Source organism: Trachemys scripta, chromosome 1 (assembly GCF_013100865.1).
Source record: "Trachemys scripta elegans isolate TJP31775 chromosome 1, CAS_Tse_1.0, whole genome shotgun sequence".
In the NCBI taxonomy this organism is placed as follows: Eukaryota; Metazoa; Chordata; order Testudines; family Emydidae; genus Trachemys; species Trachemys scripta.
The window spans coordinates 212,474,365-212,493,940 of record NC_048298.1 but is presented as its reverse complement, the minus strand read 5'-3'; the positions used below and the strand labels follow the sequence as shown (position 1 = coordinate 212,493,940).

Sequence of the window (19,576 nt, the reverse complement as noted above, 5' to 3'; positions counted from 1 at the left end):
TATTATCCTGCTTCTAAGGCTACGGCAGGGACTACACTGGGTCAGGTTTCATTAGCCAGATTCTTGCCTTGTTCAAATTTGAGAAAATTTCATCGTACATAATTCAGTTGGACAGAAGTTTATTGGCATTTAGAGGCAGTGGGCTGGGGAGAGCTCACAGGAGAAGATGGATGCAGCTCACAGGAGAAGATGGATCATTTGGATCTTCCCAGTGGCTAGTCACTTCAACACTAGGCCAGTCCCCTGGCACAGATTTTAGTAGCCGTGTTCTGAACTATGCTGGCTGCCTGTGACCCTCCCGGGCTGTTCTAGCAGCCAAAGATTGCCACAGGTAGGGACATTCTGGCCAGGCCCCCTTTGAAAAGTCCAGATAAAAGGATTAGTGTTGAAGCTGTTGTAGCAGCTCTTTGCCACCCAATGAGGTGCCCTAGGGAGGGGGAATTGGGAAATGGCTGGCTGAGCTGGCTTTAGGGCAGCTGTGTACTGCTGCAGCACTGGCTGAGCATCCAGCCCTATGTTTTTACTGCTTTCCCGGCTTAGACTACGTATGGTGCCTTAAGAATGGGTTTTAAAAGAGTAATTGATTTTGTTTAAAACCTCATCTATGATTTCTTTGTCCTGGCAGAGAATAGGATCCAAGACACATAGAACTCAGGCAGGCATCCTGCATATGAGGTCATTAGTGGCATCTCTGTGATTCTCTGTTTTATACGTACAATGGGTACAGAACAGTTCAAAGTCTGAACAGTAGCACAGGTCAGTCTCATTCATAGTTCCAACTGAATCAGCAATCCAGGCTTTTTCCTCTGTGCAAATTGACAACTTGGAGTGCTTGGCACTGACAGTGGTTCTCGACTAGCATCAAATTTTATGTGATTGAGTCTTCAAAAGGCATGTTCTCCTTTCTAAATGTTGGCCTTTATTACAGCCCATGAATCATCTCTTGCTTTTTAATCCTTTGTGGGAATTTCTTTAGGCGTTTTTCAATTGAAAAATGTCAGTATCACACAATAATTAGGGATATTGAATTTGAGAGTAAATTAGGGTAGCAGCGCCAGCAAGGTGGTGGCTAGGTTTGTTACTGAGAGCTGAATGGTGCTGTACGATGGACACTTCAAGCTGCCATTGAGTTTAGGGGGTTTGTGTGCTTGTGTATGTATGTATATAATGGCAGGATCAGGCCCTGAGAGAGAGAGAGAGAGTGTGTGTGTGTTTGATGACAGGCCCTTAGTTTCACTGCATGGATAGCAGAGAGCACATTGTCTTAAGAGCTTCAGTTAGGCCCTGCTTCAGCAGGGTACTTAAGCTCATGGCTAGCTGTCAGTATTACCACTGAAGTTCTATTTGAAGCGAATGAGACTACTGTGACCCAGGAATTTCTTAGTGCCAACTGGCAAGGGGCACAGAGGGGGTGCATGTGGGTTACAGGAATCTTCTGCCCTAGCCCTGAGCCCCCCGCTGCACCCCAAACCCCTCATCCCTGGCCTCACTCCAAAGCGCTCACCCCCCTGCCAAAGCCCTCACCCCCGGCACCCCAACCCTCTGCCCCAGCCCTGAGCCCCCTCCTACACTCCGAACCCCTCAGCCCCACCCCCGCCACATATCACCTCCATATTGGTACACATAACAAAAGTCATTCTGCACATGGATGTAAAAAATTAGAGGGAACATTGATCTCAACTCAGCTGGAGAGACCTTTAGGGGAGAAACTTCTTTAGACAGGAGGTTAACCTAACCTGTTAATTAGGTTTAGTCTCTAGAAAGAAAGCATGTTATGATTTTGTTTTACAATAAACCTGGCGATCCTGGGTGTATTGTGACTTTGGGAACATGCTGACCTGATAATTAGGCGAGTGTCCAGTGGATAAGGGGCGGAGCATTGCAGGGAATGTTCTGAGGACTCAGAGGTTGGTGTGTGCCTATTGCTACCTGTCCAGAGAAGGCAAGGCCTGTGGAGACTGGTAGGCAGTGCTTGTGCTGCCAGAGAGCTGATCCGCAGCAGGCACAGAGAAGACTGCTCCATGCTAATCATGTCTCAGGCGCTCTCTTTCTACTACATCCCCCAAAATATGTGGTATTAGTAGCCACGGGAAGCAAATACGTTGATTCCTGTACTTTTACCCATCCATGGGTCTGATCCAATGTCTTCCCACTGATTTCAGCAGGCAGCCTCCCGTTGGCTTAATTGTGCATTAAGTTAGGGACAAAAGGAGCCCGACCGTGGTTTTCAGTATTATTTCTGGACATTCAATATTGTATAAAAGTGCTTTGGGGCAGTATATCACTGGCTGCACAGCAGTCAATGTGGATGTGTCTGCAGATATTTTTGGGTAGAGACCATTTTGAACCTAGTACTCAGCTCTGAAGAATGTTTACCTGTTGAACAGGTGGCCCAACAAACAGGATGCTATAATGCTGAGTGACAATGAAAGATTTAGAAAAAGCCTTCAAGAAACTTCACTGAATTTGTCTTTTAGGGGTAGAAATTGCATCCAAATGCTGCTACCAGTTATGCCACAAGAGGTTGGCCTTTATTACAAAATGAATGTTATTGTGGTCAGTCGATGTGATGCTGATCATAGCTGATCTGCTTGTGCATCGGGAAAATTGTGTTTCGCCTGGTGTAAGCTTAACTTGATTTTTCACAACTGTCTGCAAACACAATAAAATGTCCTGGCGATGATGACAAAGCCTGAGGGGATGAGTTTTGCCTGCAGGGGAGTAGCATGAGCTCTGCAGTATGTGCCATTCAGTACAATCATTAATAATACGCATCACAAGGGACTGCACATGCCAGCCTCTCGGTTAGTTGGAAAAAAGTTGATATATTTGCTACTGACAGAGGGAGGAAAAGATAAATTCATAATCTAGCAGGTGGACATTAGACAAATCCCTACCATGCCTGAAATACCATTTGACCCCTCATATAAAAATGACTAAGTAGAAGAGCAGAACTAATTGCCATTGAAGTCACAGATATCCTGAGGCAGATCTTGAGATGGAGACAAGAGGTTTTTTAATTAATTATAAACCACATGATTGATTAAACATCCTCAGCAGAAATCTCTAAAGAGAAGTGGAGGGAGAAAGTGAGGAGGGCGGGGGGTGGAAGAGCTGATTCAAGCTCAAAATCAAATGAGAAGTCATGCTATTTCATTCTCTAAAAACTTTGTGCTCACAGACCACACAAATATCGTAACATACTCTGCATCACATTACGAATGGTGTAGTCGTAGCACAATGCACCAATTAACTACTACAAGCCTGACATATAACAATATGAATACAGGCTTGTATTACCTCATGTATAGAATAGCTTCCTATATAGAACAATTCTGCTTTGAGTGCTTGCATTTCTACATGAAACTGTAAGTGTATGCATGTCATACACAATGTGCTGGAGAGTTTTCCCTAGTGATACACATGGGGGTGCCCCACCCACTGGCATGCTCCTTGTGCTCTGAAATGAGGGTATAAAGGGCAGCGTCACCCTGCCCTTCCTTCTGTTCCTTCTTACCATCCATGGTCAGAGCACTGGGGTTCCTCACAAACAAAGTTCTCTTTGATGTAGTGGGTTTTTTTTCCCATTGTTTGACATTCAAAAAAAATCATATGTTGCTTCTTTACTTTTAATTTTTTTAATTCTACTTTGTTTTTTTCTGTCAGGAGGGCCTCTGGGCCCCTCCCAGTACAGAGGGAGCCTATGCCAAGGTCCCTGGGGTCTAAACCTTGTCTGAGCTGCAGAGAGGCTATGCCTATTAGTGACCCTCATTCACGCTACCGCAAGTGCTTGGGTGATGCTCACTTTGGAGATAGATTCTCCATTGTCATGATTTTAATATCAGGTCAAAAAAGCAGAGAGGAATGTCTCATTATATCCTTTTGGAGGTCACCCTTAGACCAGCATCCGAACCCTTCAGTCATTGAAAGGTTGTTCCTTGGCGATTCCTTCCCATATTGCTTCCCCAGCCCTGGCAGCAGACCAGAGCCAGAGGAGATCCCCACCACCCGGACCATCTTCTTTGAGTCCCAGGACTCTGGAACAGCCCCAGACTCAGAAGCTTAGGAAGAAATTGGTATCCAGTTCTTCAAAGTCCAGAAGATGGGACTCCTCTACAGAAGGTTGGTCCAGTACCTGTGGTAAAGTGCACCCTTCAGCTTTGCACTCTCCAGTTCCAACTCACATGGACACACCTGAGCCATCAACTCCAGTGTCCTCTCGGGGACTGTTGAGACTGGCTACCACATCATCTGCAATGGCTCCATCATCCCTTATTCCAGCAGGTCAGTAGCCCATGTCTATTCCAATACCCAGTGGCCTGTGCTACAGCCAGAGGCTTGTTGTGCCTGTCAGTACCACCTTCACCCTTGCTCTGGGCCCAGGACCCTTGTCAGGGCTCAGTGCAGCCATCGGTACCAGAGTACTCTAGTTGGGCACCACCGTCCTCAGGCCCAGTACTTACTCACTTGTCTGGTTCAGTACCAGTTTCTCTACACTGCATGCTGCTGGTAGCTGGGAAGCTGTCTATGCTTCCTCTGGTACCGCATGCTTGACGCAGATCCAGATGAATCACCAAGAATCCCATCCTGGCCATGCACCACCCTGGCTATTAGATTACTCAGATTCCTCACTGGAATTTGAGGTAGAGTAGGATATCCCTGTACTGACAGTCTAGAGCTCAGTCCTGTTCCCATACTCACCACTGGGATTCTGAGAGGGCTTCAGCCAGGGATTGGGCCACTTTGGTCAGGCATTCTTGGGGCCCAGTGCCCGCAGTGGCTTCACTGGTTGCCCTCGGGGATGCCTCCTGCAGCTAGATCTACTTCACCACTCCCCTGTACAAATAGAACTTTCAGGAGGGAGCTTTCTCCAGCCCATACCAACAAACCAGTCATGGTCAGTACTGATCAGCCTTTGGACTTTCAAAACTCAGGACTTGCCTGAACTGGTTCTGGAGCAACAATCTGCCCTGGTACCACATAAGCAATCTTGGAAATTGTCAAGCTTTACCTTCCTGGCAGGCATCATCCTCATCTCCTGATGAGGCCCTGGTACTGGAAACATTCTCCCTGGTACCGGATTACCTTAAGGTACACCAGGAGCTCCTGGGCAATCTCCTTGGGGATTCAACTGGAGATTGTGGAAGAGAATACTCACAAACTTTTTGATATTCTCCATCCCACAACAGCAGGGAAGGTGGTCCCTGTCCATAAGTGTCACAATTGGGCAAAACAATTTGGCAAATACCTTCCTCCATTCTGCTCGTGGCCAAAAAGAATGGCACATAAATATCAGATTCCATTCCGACGATTCAGGTATAGGCCACTGTTTGTCAGACGCTCTGTCTTCTCAGTATCCTGGGCCTGAAACCGAGCAATCTTTAGTGCATATTCAGATGCTAGAGCTCATCAGGGCAGTCCTGGATTTGACCTTGGCCAAGGCTTTCCTGCCTCTTTCCAGATTTCACACTATATCAGATCTCTGTGCATCCCTCAAAAACCGTCCTCAGACCACTGTGAAGAATTCTCCCAGACTCAGGTCATGTGGTAGTATGTCACCCCACACACCAGGCTGTACATCAGAGCTTTGCAGGTATGGCTCAAGTAGGTTTATCACCCTCATATTCATCATCCAGACAAGCTAGTGTGCATCCTGGATAGCATACTATCATCTCTGACCTGGTGGATGAGTCAAGACAATTTGTGCAGGGGAGTTCCATTCTCTCATCCTCCACCCTCTCCCTACCATGACTGGTAATTGATGTCTCAGCTATGGGTTGGGAAGTGCATCTGGGCAACCTTTGAGCCCAGAGTTTGTGGACTATCCACGAGGCCAGATTACACATAGAAGTCCTCAAATTGAGCTCAATATTCTGTACATTCAGCAGTTCCTGCCTCACATTTGAGGCAAGACTATCCAGGGGCTGAACACCACTACCACAGTGGCATTTTAGCTGAACAAGCAAGGGGGCACCAGGTCAGACAGCCTTGTCAGGAGGCAGCCAAGTTGTAGAACTGGTGCATTCAGAGCTTGGTCAGTCTCTAGGCAACACACTGCCAAGGGTTCGAAATAGCCTGGCGGATTGTATGAGCAGGTCCTTCAGTTTGGACAATGAATGGTCCCTCAACACAAATGTTCTAGCATGGTATTCAGTGTAGGGGGTTTCCCATCTGTAGATCTGGTTGCAACTTGACAGAACAGGAAGTATCCCCACTTCTGTTTCAGAGCGGGACACACCTCAGGATCAATGTCAGACACTTTCCTGTTTCCATGGAACAAAGAGCTCCCTGATTCTCAAGCTCAAGCAAGATCAGGGCAAGATGATCCTTATAGCTCCAGCCTGGCTGAGACAGATGTGGCACACAGAGTTCTGCAAATTGTCCACTCATGAACCTTTATTGTTACCAATAGCCAGAGATCTCCTGACACAGGGTGCTACACGTTATGGCATGGTTCATCAGTGGCTGAATACAGAGGAGTCACATTGCTCAGTAGCAGGTCAGAAAGTGCTCCTTAATAGCAGAAAGCCATCCACAAGAGCTACTTACTTGAGTAAATGGAAGTGTATTTCCATCTGGGCCACCTCCCATAATTCTGGACCATTTTGTGTACCTTTAGGAGTCAGATCTAGCCCTTAGCTCCATCAGGGAGCATCTGTCAGCTATCTTGGCATTTCACTCTTGCACAGATGATTAGACTGTTTTCACTTGCCCAATCACTACCAGGTTCCTTTAGGGTCTTGATAGATTGTAGAGACCCAACACCTTCTTGGGATTTAAATCTGCTGTTTTCTGCGCTTATTGACCCTCCTTGTGAGCCTTTACCATCATACTCATTTAGAATCTGTCAGCACAGGTAGCCTTCTTAGAGGCCATTACCTCTGTCACAAGGATGAGAGAACAGAATGCATTTGTCACAGATCCACCATCCACGGTTTTCTACAAAGACAAGGTTCAGCTGAGAATATACCCCAGGTTCCTCTCAAAGGTGGTGGCCAATTTCCATTTGAATCGGTTTATTCACCTGCCAGTTTCCTTCCTGAACCACATACACATAAAGACAAGCGGAGGCTCCGTACTTTGGACATTCAGCAAACATTGGCATTTTACCTAGACAGAACAAAGCCTTTTGGTGTCTCTTCCCAGCTTTGCCTCTTTTATTGAACATATGAAAGACCACCCCATTACAACTCAGACACTCGAAATGGATCACCAGCTGCATTACAATGTGCTATCATGGAGCAATGCCTCCTGAGAAACGCACAGTGCACTCAACAAGAGCTCATTCGAACTCAGCAGCATTTGTGGCACAATCCCAGTTATGGGCATCTGTAGAGCAGCGACATGGTCTTCAATTCATACACTCACCAAACACTGTATGCTGCATCATAGGAGCATGCCAATGTTGGGAAGCAGTCCCTCTTCTGATGAGACTCCCTGCCCTGCCTCTTGGGGTAATATCTTGAGAGTTACCTAAAGTATAACAGGCATATGCAAGCACTTGAAGAAAAAAATGGTTACTCATCTTCTCATAATTGTTGTTCTTCAGGATGTTTGTAGGCATGTGTCCATTACACGACCCACCCTCCTTTCCTGATGCATCAGAGCCTACTATCGGTTCCGGTGTGAAGGAACTGAAGGGGGGAGGGAGCAACTCCACCCATTATAGCCTTGCTTCAGAGTATGAGGAGCCCATCAGTGGGCAGAGCCACTCATATGGGTACCAGTAAGGAAAACTCTCCAGCACCAGTGCATGTGATACACAGGCACCTAAAGTGTAATGGACATATACAACACACCTCGAAGAACAGTTATGAGAAAGTGAGTCGCCATTTATGTTTTATTCTATGATGACCACTTAGCCCCTAGCTCCGTAAGGATTCATTTTCCATATAATCTTTTAAAAGGGGATTGGGCAAATAAAAATATCTAGATTTTAAGTATAGAATGGAATATAAATTCCATTATCATGAGTCTGATTAATAGAATAATACTGTATAAAACCTATAGATATTATTTCCTAAATGTCATCTCTTACTTCTAATTTATACTTTAAATATATTTATGAACTGTGAATTTTTAAATGCACCGATTTCAATCTGGAGTTCTTTTTACATGTGGCTATTTTGTTATATGGGTTTTTCATTCTACATATGAGCTTCAAATATATTTTGCTTGTGTGCTGAATTGGAAATTCACACTTTTAAAAAAGTTTGAAATTCTGGAAGGAAAAAGTGTACAGAAACACAAAAGCTGTTTTGCATATTTACATAATGTAGCATACAATTTCTTTCTTCATAACTTGTCTTCTATAAATCACCACATTCTATTTAATCTAGATACAATTAATTATGGACAAATGGAAATTGTGTCCTAGATCACACCTAAGTAATTAAAAGAAGTAGAATGTCTGTTACAATTTTGAAAACACAAGGTCTGAGTTTCAGAAGTGCTGTGTACCCTCAACTCCAAAAGAAGTCACCAGCAGCTTTTACAAACTCTTTAAGCAATATCTAGTCTAGTTTCCTTGAACAATACTGAATGAAGTTTTATACTTGCAGTAGTAGTATCATGGTGTTTATGCTTTAAAAGTACACTCATTTATTTTACTTTCTCTTAATGCCATTTGTACACATACATGGATTTCAGAATATCTCCGTACATGTTCAAAATCAGTACACCTGAAATTGAATTAACTGGTGACAAGTTGAGCTGATTGCAAAATTTCAGAAATGTTAAAAACTTCAACCAGCACCAGTTGAAAACCGTTGTTGGGATTTTTGGAAATGAAAAGGGAAATCAGTGAAAGATTGGACAAAGATAAATTTGACCCAGTATGACTCAGTATGACTGATTGTTCAACGTCATAGTTATTAACAATTCTTTCTCTTTGCTCTTAGGTATAAAGCGATAGTGAGGCCAATGGATATCCAAGCCCCTCATGCGCTGATGAAGATTTGTATGAAAGCTGCTATGATCTGGATTTTATCCATGCTGCTTGCCATTCCTGAAGTTGTGTTTTCTGACTTGCACCCTTTCTATGACAGAGACACTAACAAAACATTCATCAGCTGTGCCCCTTACCCACATTCTGATGGGCTACATCCAAAAATTCATTCAATGGCATCATTTCTGATCTTTTACATCATTCCTCTATCGGTCATTTCAGTGTATTACTACTTCATTGCTAAAAATTTGATCCGGAGTGCTTACAACATACCTGTGGAAGGAAACATACATGTTCAGAAACAGGTATGAATTTATTTTTATTTGAAAGTACATTACCCTCGTGGATGTTGGAATGACATGAAGTTTGTACCATGTATAGAGAAACTTAGGCCTGGTCTACACTAGGGGGGGTGTCGATGTAAGATACGCAACTTCAGCTATGGGAATACCGTAGCTGAAGTCGACATATCTTATTCCGACTTACCTCCCGTCCTCACAGCGCGGGATTGACGGCCGCGGCTCTCCCATCGACTCCACTACTGCTGCTTGCTCCGGTGGAGTTCCGGAGTCGACAGGGAGTGCATTCGGGAATCGATATATTGCGTCTTAACGAGACGCGATATATCGATCCCAGATAAATCTATCGCTACCCGCCGATACGGCAGGTAGTCTGGACGTACCCTTACACTGGGAGAGTGTGGATCTCTGTTTCCATTTAGTGGCTGGAAATGTGTGAATCTACTATTGCTTCCAGCTAAGGTATCCACTTAAGGTATGTTTATACTGGAGATGGACGACCAGCTCAGGTAGACATACCCTTCATAGCTTTGATCAAGATAGAGGACTAAAAATAACAGTATCCATGGGGGCACAAACAGTGAGCTGGGCTAGCTGCCCCAAGAACAATCCTGTCTGAAACCCTTGACATGTACTTGGGGGACTAGTTGCTTGCACCAGTGTGGCTCCACTCCTATTTTTAGCACACTAGGTTGATCAGAGCAAGCACAGGTATGTCTCCTCGAGCTGGAAATACCCTTCCAGCTCCAGTATGCTGCTACCCTTAGATCTTGTCTAAATGAGAAAGTTACACTTCTTTAACTTGAATTGCTTTTAAACTGTTTTAAATTAGTACAACCCCCGTGTGGACTTTCCTATTTCAGTTTACATGTGGATTATTTCAGTCTGCCTTAAACTGATTCCTGCTTTATTTCAAGTAAACTAACGTAAGCCATGATTAAACTGAAATAAGTGTCAATACAGGGGTTTGCACCAGTTTAAATAAATCAGTTTAAATCCTCATCTTAAATTGAGCTGGTGCAACTTTCTCATGTAGGTAAGCCCGTGCTACTTTAGCTCAATCAGTAGAGGCCCACGCTTTTATGTTTTAGGCTCTAAGTCTGCTGGTAGCCTGAGTGCGGTCAGTTGTACAAACAATGACTTTACCCTCTGTCAGTAACATATCTGAACTGAATTTCTTGAACCTTTAGAAATTTTTCCCATCACTAGTTATCAGGTAGCACCACATGGGTGGAAAGATGTGCTTTCAGCATATTAAAAAGAACTTCTCTTACATTCGTGCTTCGTGCTTTGAATGTTTATAAGTCTTTCTCCCACCACTCCCACCTTTCTGCCTGTTTGATGACTGATTTGATTACCCACTAAAGTGCACTAGAAGTATGAAGAGTCACTTCTCGTCTGTCCTTTCCCCTAAAGGTTCGTATACAGCATTATAAAGATAGCAAAAAGTAAGTCTGCTCCAGCAGTCAGTCAATGATTTCACTCCTGCAGTGCATTCAATAGTGATAGGTCTCTGTCTTAGATAAGTGATATTGATTTCTTTATTGCATTGTTTCCTTTCTTCCCAGTGCAGATGTGGGCCACAATAGCTTCAGTATCAAATTAAAGATACATTAAAATATATATGTACAGTTCACTCATGGAGAGATTTATCCCACAGGGTTTAATTTACAGTTAGATCTTTGGGGACATTTGACTGTCATCTGGTACATGTCAATCTTTTCTGAATTCAATAGCTAATTTTCAGCTTATGCAATTAAAGGAACACAAAATAAAGTCATGACGTGCTATGCCAATGTTCTGTTGCCTGCTTCGTGCTTGCTTCTATCATGGGAAAAGATCTGCTTTTTGTGACCAGCTTAATTCTCAATTTACTTATAGTGCTTTGGGATTTGACTATCTGACTCAAATCTTCCATGTGAGTAATGAGAATATAGCATTTGCCACATTGGAACAGAGCACAAAAAGTCTCAAATCTTGCCTCAAGTAGTGGCAAACAGTACATAATGATTGTTCAGTGCTATACATAAGGGGTCTGAAAAGGAGTGGCTGATCAGACTTTGATACACTTTCTAAACATTTATACCTCAAATGAGACCTATCTAACTCTCCTTCAATTTTACGAGGATGAGAGCTGGGATTCTGAATATGACTACTCAGCAAAAACTGTGCACGGGCTAGTCTATACCAGTGTTTCTCAACCAGGGGTACGTATACCATTGGGCAGGGGAGGGCAAACTACGGCCCGTGGGCCAGATCTGGCCCATCAGGGCTTTCAATCTGGCCCATGGGATTACCAGCCCCGTGGCACAGCGGAGCTAAGGCAGGCTCCCTGCCTGCCCTGGCCCCATCCCGGTCCTGGAAGCGGCCGGCACCACGTCCCTGAGTTAGGGGGCAGAGGGCTCCGTGTGCTGCCCTCACCTGCAGGCACCGCCCTCCGCAGATCCCATTGGCTAGGAACGGGGAACCACGGCCAATGGGAGCTTTGGGGGTGTACCTGCAGGCAAAGGCAGCACGCGGCAGAGCACCTGCCCCACCCCACCCCCAGGAGCCAATGCCGGACATGCTGGCTACTTCCAGGAGCAGCGCAGGGCCAGGGCAGGCAGGGAGCCTGACTTAGCCCCACTGCACACCACTGCCACCATGGAGCCACTTGAGATAAGCGGTGCTGGGCCGGAGCCAGCACCCCAAACACCTCCTTCACCCTGCACTCTGCACCCTCCACCCCAACCCCCTGCCGCACCCCTCCTGCATCCCAACCCCCTGCCCTGAGCCCCCACCGCACCCTCTACTCTGCACCCCTCCTGCACCCCAACTCCCTGCCCTGAGCCCCCGCTGCACCCTGTACTCCACACCCCTCCTGCACCCCAACTCCCTGCCCTGAGCCCCTTCCTGCACACCGCGCCCTCTTCCCCTACAACCTGCACTCCCTCTCGCACTCCAACCCCCTGCCCCAGCCCTACATTCATGGCCCTGCATACAATTTCACCCAGATGTGGCCCTAGGGCCAAAAAGTTTGCCCTCCCCTGCCCTTGGGGGTACGCAGAGGACTTCCAGGGGGTACATCAACTCATCTAGATATTTGTCTAGTTTTACAACAGGCTACATAAAAAGCATTGGTGAAGTCAGTACAAACTAAAATTTCATACAGACAATGACTTGTTTATACTGCTCTGTATGCTATACACTGAAATGTAAGTACAATATCTATATTCTAATTGATTTATTTTAGAATTATATGGCAAAATGAGAAAGTAAACAATTTTTCAGTAATAGTGTGCTGTGATACTTTTGTATTTTTATGTCTGATTTTGTAAGCAAGTAGTTTTAAAGTGTGATGAAACTTGGGGGTACGCAAGACAAATCAGATGCCTGAAAAGGGTACAGTAGTCTAGAAAGATTGGGGACCACTAGTCTATCCAAGCTAGCAGGTAACAAAAGCAGTGAGGACACCTCAGCAACAATTTGAGAGCAGGTAGTGAGAGCCCAGCATGGACCCCGGGTATGTAACCAGCTTGCTAGCCCATGCTGTGCTGTCTTCATTGATATTGTTGCCTACGCCAGCTGGAGTCAGGCATGGATAATTGAGCCCATGCACAGCTTTTGCTATGTAGGCATACCCACAGTTTGAGCTCTCACCCTTCTCAACTGAAGCAATCAGAACCGAGCCCATTACTCTGCAAGGGCCTGCATGTGCCCAGCTGCTGCACGAATATGGAAGAGCGGGGTGGCCACAAGTGGTGTTCACAACTTCAAGACTTACATGCAGAGCAAGTGGAGCTAGCGGCAAGAGCCACTCTAAGCAGGGTGGGGAGGAGGTAGGACATGCCCACAAAGCAGTGTGCACACAGCAGCCTCTTAAGGCAAGTGGTAGTGCATTGTCTGTGCCAGCAAGTTCCAGGAGGCATTGCCTCTCCCATGATGCAATACTGTCTAGAGGTTCCCTGGGTGGAGCAGCTGTGTCTTCCTCTTTTGGATGGTGGGTCCCTAAGGTCTTGTCTACTCTAGGAAGATAGATATGTTTGTACAATGAGAGAGAGCGAGAGAACACATTGTATCACCCTAGTGCAGACTGGGCAGGTTGTAGCTTTACTTCGATTTAGCTTCTTGAGGTGAACCCTAGGGTCCCCCTCAGGATTTCCCCTTAAGGTTCATCTTCACTCTCTAAATCAATGTAAAACCACAGCTTGCCCTGTCTGTGTAACACGTTAACTATCATATGGTAAAAATACAGCTTTTCCTAGTGTAGGCCAGGCCTCAGGGCATTTGTCCTTTCATCGCACCTCGGCCTTCTCCCATCATGGTCTGAGCTGGAAGATTGGGACAGTCATTTCTGAGATGGGCCCTGTGACAAGTTGTGGGTTCTGTCTGTGCAATTTACAAATGGTGGATAATATTATTAAATTGTATCATGACATTTCTGTGTCCCAGAAAGCCTATATGTATGTGGATCCATCAATGCTGACAGAACATGGAGCTGGTACTCACTAGATGAAGGACAATGGGGAATACTTAACATTAATGATGGTTGTTTGAGCATACAAAAGTTAACCTAAAGGGTGACTGTAACTTAGGGGAAAGCCATTTTTATCCATCTTCTCTGAGGGGAGGGTTTTTCTGGAGAAAAGTTACCAAGCATAGAACAAAGAAACTCAGGTGAGTAGGAGGGGTTTAAATAAGGAAATATACAAAAAGCCTGGAGGAGGAGAAAGGAAGGCTACAGGAGCTGGGGAAGAAGACTCTATGAAGGAGAAACAATGATCCCGCCTGCTGGCATTATATATGTGTATGTATACCACGTGGCCCCAAGTGGTAACATTTGCACTCTGTGCAGTGTGCTAGGTAGCCCCTACCATGGCTAATAAGTTGCTGATTCTTGGGCTTCTATAGATCATGCTGGGGTTAGTGATACTCAGTCACTGAGCATTAGTTGACCTGAGTTTTATCTTTAGGATAGAGGAGATAATTTAGTTGTTACTTTTTGGGCAGCTGACTCGCTCAGCTAAAGTCCCATCCAGTCCAGACTCCCCTGCATTCACTGCCTCATTCCCCCCTCCCCATCCACTCCCTTGTGACAGGAAAAGTAATTAGCTTCCAATTTCCCATCTGTTGCCAAAGTGAGGAACATTTGCTTATCTACTTTTCTCTTTTTTCTTTTCAGATCGATTCACGGAAGCGTCTGGCCAAGACAGTGCTGGTGTTTGTGTGCCTCTTTGCTTTCTGCTGGCTTCCAAATCACATCATCTATTTATACCGGTCCTACCATTATTCAGAGGTAGACACCTCAGTGCTGCACTTCATCACCAGCATCTGTGCTCGAATCCTGGCCTTTGCTAACTCTTGCGTAAACCCTTTCGCGCTCTACTTGCTCAGCAAAAGTTTTAGGAAACAGTTCAACAACCAGCTGTTGTGCTGCAGAACCCGTCTCCTCATCAGGTCCCAAAGCATGGGCAGAAGTACCACTCGAATGACTTCCCTCAAGAGCACCAACCATTCAGTGGCCACGTTCAGCCTCATCAATGGCAACCACATCTGTAACGAAGGCTGTGTATAGGGTACATGGCAGAGACAGCTTTGGAAATGGTTGCGCAGTGTAGATAGCATGGCTGCCTGCTCTGCTTTGCGGGGATAGTGAGTACCATACATGTATAGAGAAAGCAACTGCATACAAGAACTTCCAGGTACTTTAGGGCCTGACACTGTCGTAGTGAACTCATGTGATGTGCTGAATGCCTTTATTGTCCACCGATTTAACAAGAGTTGAGTGCACTCAGCCCCTATAAGATCAGGCCTTCATTGGCTTGGAGTCAAATCTTGAGGTCCATAGTTTTGCCTCAGTTCTGACTCAGGCAGACTCCAACCACAGTCACATAAAAACAGTCTAAGGGATTCAAGATTTGTCCCATTGTTTGCAGAAACAGCTTCATGGGTTTTTGGTTTTTCTGTCTTGTTTTTTGGCTGAAGTAAACTCATCTAAATGAGAGTGACCCTTTTTAAAAAAGTTAAGTGTTGATCATTTCCTAGAACTGTCAAATATTTATAAATGTTTTGAATACAGTATTCATAGTGTAAAAAGATTTTAACAGTGTTTACTGGGGTGTGCTGGCCCCATCTGAAATGAGTAGTATCTTGTACACTATCAATGTGAAAGCAGTAATATTTGAATAAATGTGAGTTAGAAGATGTTTACAGTTTGAGTGTGTGCATTTTGCCATATTGCAGAGGAAAAAGCACAGCACTTTGAGAGTTACTGACTACTCTGCTCTTCTCTTTGGGGTGCAAAATAATGGGGAGTTACATTATTAAATGTGTAATACAGAATTTTAGTTGTGTTTGATTAAACATGAACAACAAATGTCAAATGAAGCACAGAAGTTCTTCATGGGGATGTATTGTAATATGGGGGTGTACAGTGAATGCCATTAAAAACTCAGGGCCTGGCCTCAAACCAATTACAGCAGCTTTATACCTGTATCTCCACTGAAATCATAAAACTGGTGGAGAATCAGGCCTTCAGTATTTTCCTCTGCCTAGTGGTTGTGGCACCATGGCATCCATTATTCTCAGAATAGGAAGATAATGTGCCACAGTCACTGCAGATTCCAAATCCTGCTTTAACATAAGGCAAAATCCAATTCCCATTGAAATAACTGTGATACGGATCGAGCTGTACAGTTATAAACCTCTTAAAGCAAACTGGTGCAAATGAGAGCAGAATTTGACCCTTGGAACAGTGAATGCTGAGTTAATGGTGCACCTTGTTGGGGCGGGGGGTATCAAAGACAAAGAGAGAATGAAACCAGCAAAACTTGGTGGTAAATTTGTATTGAAAATGCAAAAATATAATGTATTAGTTGGGATATAATCAGACCAAAACCTCCCAGTGCCCACTGAATTCAGTAGGAGGTGCCTGCCTGCCTCCAAGGGCAGACATTGGATGTTCAGCAGTTCACGGGTTGGTTTCCTTCTGTTGGTTTCCTTCTGTTTCAGTCTACGTGAGTGTGTGTCCTCTGCATTTTAGTTAGTGGGTTATATTAACTCAGCATTCACAGCTGTAGAAACTAGTTTGCCTGGTTTAGATGTGAAACCATAAATTGTCCTGGGATCTCATGACTAGGGTTTCATGACTAGGGGCCTACCAAATTCATGGCCATGAAAAACGCATCACAGACCACGAAATCTGATCTCCCCCCGTGAAATCTGGTCTTTTGTTTGCTTTTACCCTATACTATACCTATTTCACAGGAGAGATCAGTGTTGCTCAATTTGAGGGTCCTGACCCAAAAGGGAGTTGTAGAGAGGTCACAAGGTTAGCTTAGGGGGGTCATGGTATTGCCACCCTTATTTCTGCACTGCCTTCAGAGCTGGGCAGCCAGAGAATGGCAGCTATTGGCTGGGCAGCCAGCTCTGAAGGCAGCTCCCCACTAGCAGCAGTGCAGAAGTAAGGGTGGCAATAGCATACCATGTCATCCTTACTTCTGCGCTGCTGCTGGCGGTGGCTCCTGACCAGCAGCCGCCACTCTCCAGCTGCCCTGCTCCGAAGGCAGCACTGCCGCTAGTAGCAGCACAGAAGTAAGGGTAGCAGTACCTCAACCCTCCCTACAATAACCTTGCGACCCCTCCCCCCCAACTCCTTTTTGGGTTGTAGGACTCCTACAATTACAACACTGTGAAATTTCAGATTTAAATAGCTGAAATCATGAAATGTATTATTTTTAAAATCCTATGACTATGAAATTGACTAAAATGAACCGTGAATTTGTAGGGCCCTACTCATGAGATTGGACCCAGGTTTGGGAGCCTTTGAGATACTTTGGGTTGCATTTCAAGCAGTTCAGAAAATCCCAAATGAGAGGAATATATGTGGTTTTGGATTTTGCAATGAATATTTTCCATGCTCTAGTACAATGGTGGGCAACCTGTGGCCCGCGGGCTGCAGCAAACCAGAGCCACTGGGAGCTGCGGGTGGCCATGCCTGTGGATGGTCAATGTAAACACCATCTCACGGTCTGCCAGCGGTTTACCCTGATGGGATAACCATCCACAGGCAAGGCCACCCACAGCTCACAGTGACTCTGGTTTGCTGTTCCTGGCCACTGGGAGCCGTGGGCAGCCATGCCTGTGGACAGTCAATGTAAACACTGTCTTGTGGCCCGCCAGCGGATTACCCTGATGGAGTGAGTGCGGCCCATGGGCTGCAGGTTGCCCACCACTGCTCTAGTAATTAAGTAAATTCAACCAATGTGAATTAGTAAACATGATGATTAAACTGTTTAGGGCTTAACTGATGTTGAGTAGTACTTTGCAGCATAAGTAGTCCCACTGACATCAGATGGACCTACTTGTAGATCAGGGTACTACTTGTCTACACTACGGAGGGAGATCGATCTAAGTTATGCAACTTCAGCTATGTGAATAACGTAGCTAAAGTTGATGTCCTTAGATCTGCTTACTGCGATGTCGACTAGAGACGCTCTCCCATCGATTCCCCTTGCGTTTCTCATTCAGGTGGAGAACAGGAGTCGACGGGAGAGTGATCTGGGGTCGATTTAGCAGGCCTTCACTAGACACGCTAAATTGACTGCCGATGCATCGATCGCCACGCGTCGATCGCCCGGTAAGTGTAGACAAGCCCTTAATGTGAATAACCCATTAGAGTCTGGTACTAACTGACTATTGTTAGTTTTCACCTTTCTACTGCAAGTACAAGTACTGAGATCTATGAGGGCGGCAGTGGAGAGATTTGCTGTTCTGATTTTAAAAGTGCTTTCCTCAAAATGCAAATAGCAGCTAACAGTTTGTTCTTCAAAAGCAAAGGCGCTAATTTTGGTGCACCAGATAGATGGGATAGTACAGAGAAAGAAGAGAGTTCTTTCTAGTTACAAATTCATGTATGACAGTCTGTTACTGTATTCTCCTGATGACTCAATTTTGTTCTTCACTTCTAAAGCTGGTCAAAGGTGTGTGTGTGTGTGTGTTTCTGCTGAAAATTTCAACTTTTCATCAAAAATCTGAAAACCTTAAAAAGTGTTTGTTTTTTTGCAACCGAAAACCAAAATATTTTGGCTAAAAACTGAAAAGGTTTGGTAGAAAAAAAATCAGTCTTTGATTTTCCGCCAAAAATATTTCAGAAAGCATCTATTTTCCTCAAAATAGTCTCCTTTAGTCAAAAATCCAGTTTTCCATTGAAAAAAGCTTTGATGGAAAATTTTCAGATCGCAAAGAATTGAATTGGGCTGGCCCAGACAGATTTCTCAAATGTGTTTTCTTGGAAATTTGCAAAGAATTTTTTTTATATAGCAGACAAAGAACAAATTTTCTCTGCAGCCTTCTTGCCAGTCTGAAACTGGCATTTGTTTTTGGCCCATCACTTCACTAAAGTAGCAGAAAAACACAACCTAGGACATCAGGAAGGACACAGACTTTGAGAGGGTTTGTTTGTTTGTTTTTAAGGACGATGAAATATTTGGGGTTGTACTTTTTATAGTCTATTACTTGTCTCATTACACCAGTTTCAAAAACATGATGCAATTTGTCACAGAACTACAAAGGTTTGAATCCTGATCTCATTGAAATCAATAGCAATTTTACTGTTGATTTCAGTAAGACCATGGATTTGGCCCAAGATGTAGTCTCAGGAAATTTGTTTTTGTTTTTTGTTTTGCTTTTTTAAAAACAAATGGGACTTTAGAAACAATCAGCACTAAATAGCATACATCAGGCCGAACTATTGCTTAATCAGACTGTAATGCTTTACACAGCAGAGGAGTTTTGCCTTTGACTTCAGTGGGGCCAGGGCCAGGATTTCAGCTTAAAATTGCATTGGCTTAGAATTATTCTTTTAGAATTGTTCATAAGAAAAACACCAGAAACAATCTAAAAAGTCAAGAAAACCTCTGCAATTGAAAGATACAAATCCAGCTCTCTCATTCACCATGCAGCTCTGCACCAATAGTGCAATGTAACCCAGTGTTTCTAAATATTGTATTAGGTCAAATATGTAATTATAGACCCTCAAATATTTATGCTGCATGGCAACAATAACTAAACAAGCATATGGTGGAATATAAATGTGATATTGTTGAACCCAAATATTTATTTTGAGCAGAAAAGATTGCCATTTACTCTGAGCAGTGACTTCTAATTTTTCATTTAAAGGAAGTTTTTTAACCTAGCAAGGAAACAGGAAATATGGCATATTGATAAACATATAGGCATTTTTCATAATTAATTTGATCAGCATGGAAGTCAAGCTACGGCCAAAGAATAGAAAGATGACATTTTCCATGCATGATTTGGCAAAAGATACTTCCATTATTGCTTGTGCCTC

At 44.4% G+C, this 19,576-nt stretch overlaps 1 protein-coding gene across 1 annotated transcript in view; it reads left to right on the top strand.

Annotated features, from left to right (window-relative positions):
- GRPR (gastrin releasing peptide receptor) overlaps window positions 1-15,674 on the top strand; it is a 35,092-nt gene extending 19,418 nt beyond the window's left edge. Inside the window, exons 2-3 of the mRNA XM_034759041.1 lie at window positions 8,901-9,252; window positions 14,408-15,674. Of these exons, the coding sequence (XP_034614932.1) occupies window positions 8,901-9,252; window positions 14,408-14,800 (745 nt within the window). The 3' untranslated portion in view covers window positions 14,801-15,674. The remainder of the gene's footprint in view (window positions 1-8,900; window positions 9,253-14,407) is intronic.
- The last annotated feature ends 3,902 nt before the right edge of the window (window positions 15,675-19,576 follow it).